The sequence below is a fragment of the Scomber japonicus genome, chromosome 23, assembly GCF_027409825.1.
Source record: "Scomber japonicus isolate fScoJap1 chromosome 23, fScoJap1.pri, whole genome shotgun sequence".
Classification (NCBI taxonomy): Eukaryota; Metazoa; Chordata; class Actinopteri; order Scombriformes; family Scombridae; genus Scomber; species Scomber japonicus.
This window is the reverse complement of record NC_070600.1, coordinates 12,250,226-12,262,527: the sequence shown is the minus strand read 5'-3', so window position 1 is coordinate 12,262,527 and position 12,302 is coordinate 12,250,226. Positions and strand designations below refer to the sequence as shown.

The 12,302-nt window shown below is 39.5% G+C and overlaps 1 protein-coding gene across 1 annotated transcript; it reads left to right on the top strand.

The window, feature by feature from the left end:
• Positions 1–1,792: 1,792 nt before the first annotated feature.
• gxylt1b (glucoside xylosyltransferase 1b) lies at positions 1,793–8,586 on the top strand. Its single transcript, XM_053313937.1, has 7 exons — positions 1,793–2,016; positions 2,963–3,164; positions 3,251–3,382; positions 3,570–3,821; positions 4,035–4,158; positions 4,366–4,538; positions 8,331–8,586. Exons 1-7 carry the CDS (start codon positions 1,832–1,834, stop codon positions 8,487–8,489), a joined length of 1,227 nt encoding a protein of 408 aa, XP_053169912.1. The 5' UTR covers positions 1,793–1,831; the 3' UTR covers positions 8,490–8,586.
• The last annotated feature ends 3,716 nt before the right edge of the window (positions 8,587–12,302 follow it).

Sequence of the window (12,302 nt, the reverse complement as noted above, 5' to 3'; positions counted from 1 at the left end):
TATACACTGGTTTGATTGTTTAGCCACTTTTGCAACAGTCAGTATTTTTGTTGTGTTTTTTAGCTCCATCTGGTGAGTGATTGAATAATTATTGTTTCTTCATCTCCTTATATTCAGGTTCAGACTTCAATTAACAGATTACAGATGGGTGACAAATCAAAGGAAACACCTGAATAAACAAGTGGAGAAGCATAATGAATGCAGATGCTACCAGACAGGTGCACTGTATGGTACAATCAAGCAATTAACATCCAATCATGCTGTGTGGCAGTTATATAAGATGCTGAGCACAACTAGTTTTGGCCAATTGAACATGCATGGGAGATTTTGGACCGATGTTTTGATTAAATAAGTTGATATCTTTTGGAAGAAGGGTGTTCACAGACATGTAGAATCAATGCCAAGGAGCACTGAAGCTGTTCTGGCAGAATGTGTGAGGCCATGTTGGTTTTTCCTTTGTCACCCATCTATAGGTTTATAAGGCACAACTATGCATGAAAATTGTATAGTGTTAACCCGACTACTAGTTCATTTTAGGTGGTCTACATCAAACAGGTAGAAGCATGTTCATGATATGGTATGTAGACTGTACTGTGTATCATCATTAGTTTAAAAGGTTAGCCCTTAATTCACCTGGATGGATGGAGGGTAAATGATCAAATGGTTGAACAACATCCACTTATTGTTAATATGCTAATTAACTGCATCATCAGTCAACAACCTAAGTTTTCCCACACTACATGAAAACGCAATTGACATCCTATTCTATTCTATTTGTCTAGAGCAGCCACCTCAATATACGACTAGTCACTTAAAAGGCATGAATGGGTCTTTTCAGAGGTGAAATCAATTGAAATTTGCAGCAGGCAGAGCTTGAGGGGAGGGGAGGGGAGGGGAGGGCTGGAGGGGGATCAACTTTGCTTATTGCTCCCACCCTTCCCCCATTTAGGGCCCCGACCTGTTGGTTCTGTTTTCATGATGTGCGTCAAGTAAAAGGACAGGGAACAAGGACTACATCCGGATATTTGTCATCGCCTTCAACATAAAAGCGTTAACTGTTTGGAAGTCATTTAAAAAAAAAAAAAAAAAGGCACACAGAACCTCCAAACCTATTTTAAACAGTGTAAGCATCAAAACACGACATTATGTTACGCATTTAAGTGTTATTACACACAATAAAATCAAGTAATAACTGAGCCAGTACTAGACAGTCCTAGACTTGTCTTTTAAGCGGTTGAGAGAGATTTTGTCAAATGTCAATTGTTGAATTGGTAGGGATTGGACTAAAGTAAAACTGACAAGTAGTTTTGCTCTATATTTGAGGCCCCAAGACTGATAACAATAAGATATATATCTCAGCAGCTCTGAGATAACATTCAATTTCTCACTCTCTCAGTCTGAGCCATTCTTTCAAATACTATCTTGAAAACAAATGAAAAAGACATTGTGTGTATCTGCACAACTAAGTCTTAAAAGTCACAAATGACCACACAGACCGAGTAAATCGCAGCACAAGTTCCAAACGTGTAGGAGAAATGGTGGCTGCAAAAACTCATGAAAAAATGCCAGTGTTTGTTACTCCATTTATGCCAAGTGTATTCTACTAGATGCTACTAAATTCTACACACTAGTCCTTTAAAGTTTGATCCATGCAGCAGCCAACGCATTGCAGACCACCAGAGGGCGTAAATCTACAGTAAATCCTGAAAAAGTTTTATTTTCTTAAATCTGACCGGAAATACGTAACCATTGCGTTAGGCTTCACAGTTATTATTACTGGTTCGTCTCTGTGTCATGACTTTGCCTCCGAGTTGCGTTTTCAAACTCAATAATGCGGCGTTACATTCGTGCACTAATGCTGTGCACGGTGTTCGCCGTGTTTTCGGGCTTGTATGTTTACAGTAAGCTGTTTGACTCGGACGGAAACGGAGCGAAGAAGATTTTCATCCCACCGAGAGTCCCCGGAGCCAGACGAGGGGACAAAACTGGGCCCCAAAGCCCACACTGGTACAATAGGTAAGTGTCGGGGGGTTTGTCGTTTTCCTACTTTTAAATGTCCAAACAGGTGACATATTTGTATTTCACACGGTAGGCGTGGGTTCACATGTAGGTATCACATTCTGTTGTAATGTATGGGAATGTGACGCTTGCTTGGTGAAGCGAATACATCATATAGCTGGAACTGTATACCGATTTTCCTTCGTAGGATGGTGAAGGCACACTCCCGCATTAGCCTCTGACTGGCTGGCTACTACCACTATTGCTTTCGTTGGTTGGGCTGGTTAGGTTTAGGCATGGGGAACAAGGAGATTGGTTAAAGTTAGAAGAATAATGTCAGTGTAAATGAATTAGAGGCATAGTATGACGGGTCATGCTACGCCATCCTAGGAATCAAAATTTGGACAGGTGTGAGACTTGACGTGCAGATCAGAGATTAACATGAGTATGATCTTTGAACTTTAACTTTAACTAAAATTGATGAAAAACCATTAAGGTATATTTTAAATCCATACATCAGCCATCACATCATGATGATATAAAAATCAAAACTTCAGTATATGATGCTGTTACTACCCCAGCTCTGTTTTCCACACCTGATACCTGTGTGCACCTTCCTCTAGTGAGTTAAGTTCAAATCAGTAGGGGCTATTATTGCTTAATGATCAGGTCATAGTGACTTTAATTCACATTATTGAATTTCCTCCTTGGCATTTTTGTAGTTTTATCTCATAAGTCATTATTTTATATCAAGAGGACAGAAGACATGATGGTGTGGTAGGCGAACACTAATCCAAGGAATTGAACCTTCCCTGGATCATGAAATCATGGTCTTCAGTCAGTAAATCAAAAGTAAAAACATTTGAAAACTTGTGTGTCTGGAGGGTTTAATTGTTGTCAGCCACATTGGGACTAATGCTCTTAAATTGGGTCTCCTCACTTATAACTCTGTCTTCTCACTCAGGTACATCATGCGTCAGCGAGGACAGGTCGAGGCAGGTGGTGGCAGCAGACCTGAACCTCCCATGCACTTGGCTGTGGTGGCCTGTGGTGATAGGCTGGAGGAGACCCTCACCATGATCAAATCTGCTGTGCTTCTCAGCATCAAACGCCTCTGCCTGCACATCCTCGCTGAAGATCAGCTACATGCCAGCTTCATGGAAGCTGTGAGTTGGAAATATTTGAAACTGACTATTAAACAGTAAAACTATAAAGCTCTACCACCAGCAAACCCATGTTATTTGTGTTCCAGCTGGAGTCCTGGCCTGGTTTTGTTCGCTCCAGGTTCAATTACACAGTGTACTCTATCAGCTTCCCCAGCGAGAATGCAGCCGAGTGGAAAAAACTCTTCAAACCCTGTGCTTCTCAGAGGCTCTTCTTACCTGTGAGTTTCTTACAGACAGAAAACAGTGTCTGACCTCAACGGGACATTTTCAGTTATGTAATCTAACCCTATCCCTTCTTTTGGAAGAAAAAGTTACATTTTAAATTTTGGGTTAGATTAGTTAGTTAGTTCATATTTTCCTTTAAAACTTTTTGACTATTTTTCTTTGTTTCTGCCATCTCTGCAGCTGATCCTAAAGCATGTTGACTCAGTAGTGTACGTGGACTCAGACATCCTCTTCCTGCAACCTGTAGACCGGCTGTGGGCATTTCTGTCCCAGTTTAACTCCTCACAGCTGGCAGCTATGGCCCCAGAGCACGAGGAGCCCCGCATCGCCTGGTACAACCGCTTTGCCCGTCACCCCTTCTACGGCAGGACAGGCATCAACTCAGGGGTCATGCTCATGAACATGACACGGATGAGGAATATGTTCTTTAAGGTATCCTGACTGATGAAGATATATTTGTGTTGTGGGATTTACATGTACTACCCTTTATTGGCCACAGGGTGTCCCCCTTCTGCTGCAGTTGTTTTGCAGCTCTTTGTAGGGCTTCAGTTTGATCTGGGTGCAATACAAATTTCCCAACGCTTAATCACTTATAACCTGAAACATATAAGTGTGACTTATGTTTAAATGTGTGTGTGCTGACAGAATGACATGACGTCGGTGGGTCTACGTTGGGAGGAGTTGCTGATGCCTCTACTTCAAAAATACAAACTCAACATAACTTGGGGAGATCAGGACCTTCTCAATATAATTTTCCACCATAACCCTGGTAAGTGCATATACAGTATGTATATGTCCATATTCACATAGACACAGATAATGTGTTTCAGCCCTCATTAGGTAAATTGAAGTGGAATTCGTTGTCATTGACGGGTCCAAGTTTGCTAGTTTATCACACCTGTAAAGGGGCACAGGATGCCCCACTTTGTAGCATTAATTTGTCAACTAAATGGTCTTCGTGCTTTGTCCTCCCCAGAGAGTTTGCTGGAGTTTCCATGCCAGTGGAATTATCGTCCAGACCATTGTATCTATGGCAGTAACTGTGCTTCAGCTGAGGAAGATGGCATCTACATACTGCACGGAAACAGAGGGGTTTATCACGACCACAAACAACCTGCCTTCAGAGCCGTCTATGAGGCCATACGAAAGGTGAGTATCCCTCGGTGTCTGTTGTGCTAGTGTGTGAAGAATCCTCTATATTATGTTTTTATGATATGCATTACAGGCATTTTGTTAGTTTTGCGCCCACAGGGCTGAGTTTAGAATTAGCAGTCCACCAGAACAGTGACTGAAAGGGAACAAGTGCACCCCATCAAATGTCTCCTGGGTACATCAAGGTTAAAAGAAACATGGTGAGCCTTTTAAAAGTATTCCAGGTGGTTTAGTGAAACATCTGATGGGAGGAGGCCTTTTATAACCCCCAGTGACACACCTCTGCTGTTTCTTTACCATCCAAGATGAGATCTTGGATTGGTGCTGACCCTAAAGGCAGTAAAGCTGCCTGGGGATGATAAGAAATGTGCTCTTCTCTCACTGTGAGGTTGGGCATAGAGCATAGTGCAGTTTTTCTTCCATCACTCTCTTTCTCCCCTGGTTGCATTACTCCCTTCTGGCTACACCACAAACAGCTGTTATTTCATTTGTTGCACTTTGAAAGGTCAGTGGCAACGGAGGTCAAAGTTGAAATAATTTGAACTTTGAGTGTAGTACTTGGTGGCAATTTCAAATGGTGCAGCACACCAAGGGTAACGCTTCCACCTAGTTGGGCACATTGCTCTCCCCTTAGGAAAGCAATGGCACAGCCAGCGCAGAGCGGTTTTACCGCTGATTGCGTGGGCACCTTAAGTGTCAGTGACACCTGATTATCTGCACTGGAAAACACAAATCTCCACCACTGGCAGAAGGTTGGAGGGAAAGCTAATTCCCCCGTGAGGATGTTTATGGGCTGTTTAGCGGCAGTGTAATGATATTGACGACAGGAGTGGCATTTACTTAATGAAGCCATCAACGTTGAGGGTCTCATTGCTTTCCTATTAACAAAGCATTGAACATAGATCAAGGCGATGGCTGATCCATACCTTATCCATGGCCTGCAGTTAAGACTGCAGCATTATAGGGCAAGATCAATTACAGCAGTAGACACATATGTACCTGCACTGTATGTGCTGGCACAGTAACCCTAACATACCAAAAGGCCCATAGCATTCATGAACACACAGCGTGCATGTACACTGTTTTCCAATAGTGTACATACAGTAGGTATTGATACTTTTATAGATATGTGATTAAGTCTGGTCTGCCTGGAGGATGGAGGAGTATAGATTGGTTGTCTGTGCATTTAATCTCCCTGGACAGACCATTTCATTCATTTCTTCTTGTTCCACTGCAGCAGCACCTCAGGCTATCTGTTTACTGCGTGGAGTGAATAACTAAGGATAGTAACACCTTGGCAACTTTGTAAAAGTGTCATGTTTCAAAAAACTATCACAAGAAAGAAGAGTCAAATGCAGACTCACACAGAAAACATAGAGGTAACAAAAACATAAAAAGTTTTATGGGTACTCTTTTTACTCCATGTTGAAATATATCGTAATTATTAGGACATCTTAAACATCTCAGGAATTAAACAAGTTATTCAAGTTTAGAGTGTTTATAGTAATTAATAAATTAACCCACATGTGGATGACTCAATGTGCACTCCTATCCTCCCATCTACTGTCTCATTTAATAATAATTAAAAGTTCAACTCCTCTTCATCTGATATGCAAGTTTGCAAAGACAGAACATTTTAACTTTCACAGAAGCCATTTAGAGAGGCAGACAAAACTAAAAGAGGCTAATGCAGCCATGCAAGACGAAAAGTGTCCAATATGGAGGCACACATATAGTTTAGCTGATGACTAATGGGGAGCAGGTGTGTAGTCAGGTGACTGCTCAAGGAGGGAAACATAACCCTAACCCTGAGGACAACTGGTGGACAGGTGAGTAAATGACAGAGTAGTAATGGAGGTTGAGCAGAAGTGCTGTGAAGGGATGATTAACTTGATGAAACCATTGAAAAAAGTAGCATTTACTCTTTCCTCAGCTTTCTTATTCCCAGTTTGACACGTACATACACACAACACATATCTGTACGTAGTATTTTGTAAAAAAAAAAAACAAAAAAAAAACATCTTTGCTAGAGGGGACCAAACAAAAAAACAAACACAACCTATTTTTCTGCTAACCAAAGTCACTTAATGCTCACCCACTGCAAATGGTTCAAATGTCTTTACTCGTCACTGAAAAGCCAAGACACTCAGGCAAAGACAAAAGGCTGACAAAAGGACACAAGGGCTCATAAACATATCCTTTCATTTTGAATTTCTTTTGATTCATGAATTAAATGATGAAAAGGTGGCCTCACATTTTCTAACAGGCCTAGATGATGTTTTAAAATGACTTGTTTTGTCCAACCAACTTTGCAAAATCTATACACATTCCTGTTTCAATGATATGAAATGATGAAAAGCAGGATATACTCATGTGAGGTAAATCTTTGGCATTTTTGCTTGACAATTAATGGATCATTAAAACTGTTTATTTTCTGCTGATTGACCAAATGATTAGTTAACTGTGTCACTGCTGCACTGTGTATTATTTATGTCAAAATAAGAGATTAATAGCAGCTTTAAAATTAGACACAAAGAGATGAGAATACAGACGGCAGTGCTCTTGTCCTTCTGTATGTATGTCTGTGTTTCAAACAAACCGTAGCAGTCTGTTGGCCATAAAGAATCTCCTCCCTCCCTTCTCTGCAAAAGCTGAGCCAGGAAGCTGTAGTTAAATTTTACAACCGATGGTACATTTAGAGTTGGAGTCTGCACATCAACAGTGCCCCATCAGCCACACAAAATCAATACAACAACTGTAAATGCAACTTTATGACCGGCGGGTGTGTATATGTGTGTGTGTGTAAGTATGCGCTCATAAAAACGCCATTCTCTTTGTGACCCAATATCAGGAACCCAACCGCAAGCAAATGAGCCAGCATAAAAATGGTAATTCCCCTTTGATTTCCTCTGAGCATTGTAAAGGCTCCTTCATTATTGGGAAGACATGAAATTTCTTCTGTAATCCCCAGTTATCACCCGACGGTAAGCCTATAGCATAAAAGTGACTTCAGCAGCGTGGACTGCTTTATGTTTTGCCCTGCTGACCAATCAGAATTGATTTGGAGTCTCATCTGAGTTCAGCATGCCTTGCGGATTTAGTTTTTAATTTATCCAGTTGAGAGACATCTTCCACGCCCAAATGCTGCCCATAGCACTACTCTGCGTACTTACTGAGGGAATCTGATCAATTCCACAGGAACAGTGGGGGGTTGAGTATCTTCCTCAGGGGAGTTTGGCAGTAGTTTGGGATTTCTACTGCTCAGTTTATGCTCTACAACCTTTAGGCCACTACCGCCCACTATTTCTAGCTTTTTGAAGAAAGAGGGAGAGGTAGGAAAATCTAAGTGAATTCCCCTGGCAAAATTACACCAGTTGGACACATAAAAGAACATGAATTAATATTCTGATAAGCTGCACTGGTGAAGCACATTTCAAAAGTTATTCATTATCAGTATACGACTATGCTCAGAACAGGACTTCTTGGCCTCTTCCTGAAGAATTGGGATCCATATAAATTAGTTGGAGACAGGCATTCTCGAGGTTAGTTCAAGTGTCCCCTCTAAACCCTAAACCCCCAGAGACATCACCCTTGGCGTTATCATTCAGGATTGTGGAAATACTCTAAGCACTGCCTGAGGAATTGGACTGCACTTTGTCAAATCACATTTCCTGGACAGAGAAATAAGAATTTTTAAAAAATTATTCGACGCTTTGGAATCAATATGTTGGAATCTGAAAAGAATATGCCGCATTAAATCTAACCCATAACTCGTTTTTGTCATTCCAGTACGTATTTGGCGCAGACCCACTGACTTCTTTGTTGACTCCTCTTGAGGACGAACTGTTGAAGACCACACATACATATTGTGGTAAATCCCACACGCTCTTCACCAAGAGGTTGGCACACAGCCTGGAAAACATAAACAGGAAGGCCCCACATGGATGATGACAAAAATGAATGACAATGATGGAGTAGAGGCCAAACACTGACTCTTTTTAGCATCACTTTTACAGGATTTGTCGCCATGAGAAGGAACAGTGCTAATTGTGGCTGGCCATACGTGCTTGCTGTTCTTGATAAAGAAATTGAGTGCCTGACAGCTTATCATCAAACCCTGCTTTGAACAGTAGGATGATTTTTAAACATATATATATATATATATATATATATATATATATATATATATATATTTTAAAAACTCAACTGCTATAGCTTAGTAAACAGTTTGTTACCCAGCAAACTGATTTTAGACCAACTGCTCACCTCTTGTAAATTGCTCTGGATAAGAGCGTGATCTAAATGAAATGTGGGCCAGTTGGCTTTGTAGCAAAGTGCTAACTTAGCAAACACAAGAACAATTTGCTGCAGGTATACACACACAGTCTTTTTAAGGATTTTGCTCAATTTTGTCAGAGTTTTAATATTTTTATAGTTAAATGACAACTGGGGAGTTGTTTTTCAAACCCACACGTTTCTCTTCCACGTTGTCGTATTCTGGTGACTTTGGTCCTCCTGCTGCAAAAGATCTGGAAAAGTTTGGAAGAGTAGCTCTTGACTTTCCATATTGGAGAATTTATTGAATCATGTGAAAAACTCTTATTATTAAAAGAGACAAAAATCATATCAGAACTGGACAATGGGGTTTTTCTGCTGAGCCCATTTTCAGAGATAGATGCACTGGACCACTTTTCCAACCTTCAGAAACCATTTGCTTAGCAACAACATAGTCATGTAATTAAAAATGACATATTGTATACTGTACTTTTCAAGAGACTGTGTAAATGATTTCTGCAATACAATAGTAGGGGCTAAGCATATAAAGTCTATCAGTACTGTTTTCCTGAGTACACTGGTTAAACAACATATGTAAGTGCCACCCTCACAGAGAAAGTTTTTATGTCTTATTTCTGTCTACATTTTTGTTTTGATGTCAGGTTTTTTATATTTTCAGTTTGAGCCAGCATGTTTTATGAACATAATTAGATATTAACTACTCCTTTTTTTGGATGTGTTATGTCAATCTAGATACACAAATGTGCTGAAAATCTTGTTTAGTTAGTTTTGATGTACAGTGTAGTTGGCATAAATCAGTATACACTCGTGCAAAGAAATATTGTTGAACATGAAAATAAGCTACACATTCTTCTCCTGATACCAAAGTATTTGTTTTATTACTGGAACTGGTTATTGCACCTTTGAATGTATTTTGAACACTAAGGGTTGAAATCAAAATGTTATTATTGTCAGTTTCATGTATGATATGGCTGTAATGTTAGGATTTCCTTTGTGACATTTCCATGTATACTTGTTATATGTCTGTGTAAAACAATGTCTTTTTTATATTAAACATCATTTCAATTTTGTTAAATTGTGTTATTTTTAACCACCAGATGGTAGCATTTTTTCATATGTCCACTAGTGTTGAGTGATGAAAACATGTTTTTTGGTTGTTTTTTGAAAAAGGTATGTTATACATATAAGTATGTGTTTTGAAGAAGGCAAAATGTTGTTTTATTATAAAAGACGATATAAGATAAAACTGTCAGAGAATATAAAAATAAGCTATTTCTGAGGTTACACTCAAATTAATTGATTAATTATTCATTATTTGCTGTCACATGGGTTTGGATCTGCCAGATATGAACATCTCACATTAGATTTTTCTGTTTTAACTCGTGTAAGGCACTTCTTTTTTTTCTTCAAGGGTCCAACTTGAAGATTGATGCCATGTTTCTATCGCCTCCTTGGATAGATCAATGGACTTGCCAATAATGTATGACTACTCCACCCAAGATGCTACACCATTTCAGCCTCAGCTCTGTGGTGCTCATAAAGTGTAAGTGATGAACCAATAACACAGCCTATACAGCTGCCTGTCTGTGACACTGTATGGCATTGACTATAGGGAATGAGTTTATGCTTATTCCCATTAGGTGGGGGATACAACCACCCGTTTATGGCTCCGGAGGTAGTTTGATTCATTGCACCAGAAATATTCTTCATTCATCACTATATATCCGTATGAGAGCTTATCAATTACCTTTATTGACCTGTGTGCTTAAATGCAACATGTAACAGGCCAGGTCCCCAGGGAGAGTGAGACAATGACTTGAATTGAGCACCATGTTGAAAAATTCAATATCATCCATCCTTCCACGGTTTCATTTTCTTGAAACTACATGTTTTATATCGTAATAAATAACTCTGATTTTTATTTCTTTTGTGCTATCATGGCTGGAAGAGGAACTTTTTTTTAAACGTGACCTCCAGCATTTAGAGTGGGTTCGAGTGGGTAGAGTGGAAGATGAGGAGAAAAATGGCGACATCATAGAATTATTAAATGTGTGTGTGTGTGTGTGTGTGTGTGTGTGTGTGTGTGTGTTTGCGAGGGACAAAAAAGAAGTATAAAAATTCCTGGTAAGATTGGACATTTTTCCTCATTGTTACAGGGCATGATGTGGAAGAGAATTGAGTTCATAGTAGGAGGACACAGAAAGGGCTGATGGAGTGTGTTAGCGATGAAAAGACAAAGGCTGTCATAGCCAATATAGCAATTAGGGCATTTTGTTGCTGCGGATATTGCTCTCCTGAAAACAGTTCGACCTCAAAATGATATCATCACAATAAAACAGAAAAATACATATACCTGATATTCATGTTGGAAGGTCATATAGATGTGCTTTATAGTGTAGCCCTAACTAAACAGAGTATAATTATAAGCTGTAATTATTGGTCACAATTTTTCTCTTTCACAGAAGGATAACGATTTTAGATGAACTGAAAGCACAAGGATGTGGATAAGTACAGCCTGAGAAATACACCTTTTTAAATCATTAAAAAGGAAAACTTTCTGCAAATGCATCAACATGAAATACATTGATGCCTCTAAATGCAGTGGGATAGCACATAGAAAGATAACAAAACTAATGGAATATATTTGGTACCTAATAATCTAGTCTTGCCTCTACAAGATCGGTATATAGCAACTATGGAATGGTTATCGTTATGGAAACACACAACAAGCGGTTATGGCAAACTGATGTAGTGTATGTGTATGTTAGTGTTGGGTAAATTGAATACTTGGTTAAAATTAGAAAAGACTTTGGTCAGTTAAAAGGTGGTTGTTAGTTTTAGGGTTAAATATGAGCTTTGTCTTTAGGTTTATGTTTTGCAGCCAAAAGGGATTTTTAAAAACCCAAGCTTACTGGTAAATGATTTATTAACCAAACATAAGCCTTATTAGAAAGTGTTACCTACAATACCTGTCATAAGTTTGGACACACCCTCACATTCATTTAGATGAGAAAGTGTGTCCAAACTTTTGACTGGTTCTTTATATCTACTGAATGTGCTCTGTGAGTGTTTGCTGTGCTTATATTTGAAATTCCAGATGAGTGTATGCTTTGATCTAAAGTCCCTTTTCTTCAAATGACTTGCCATGTAAAAAGACAAGACAGCATCTGTCTAACTGTGACAGGTTGAATCTTAATACATATACAGTACTGCATATGGATGCATAATGCACACATGTTCAAACATGCATATACACAGTCACAGTGAGCAGATGTATGAGGTGGAGTGGCACCACACGCAGTCGCTCTCATACTATATAGGACTTCTCTGCACATTTGAGCATGTGTGTCAGAGCATATTCCTAGACTGCACAGTAGGGGGTCATTTACATGTTGTAATAGGTTCTTACATATCAATGCTGTAGGTGATAAGAGAGACAGGAAGAAGCATGCAGGCCCAAATGTT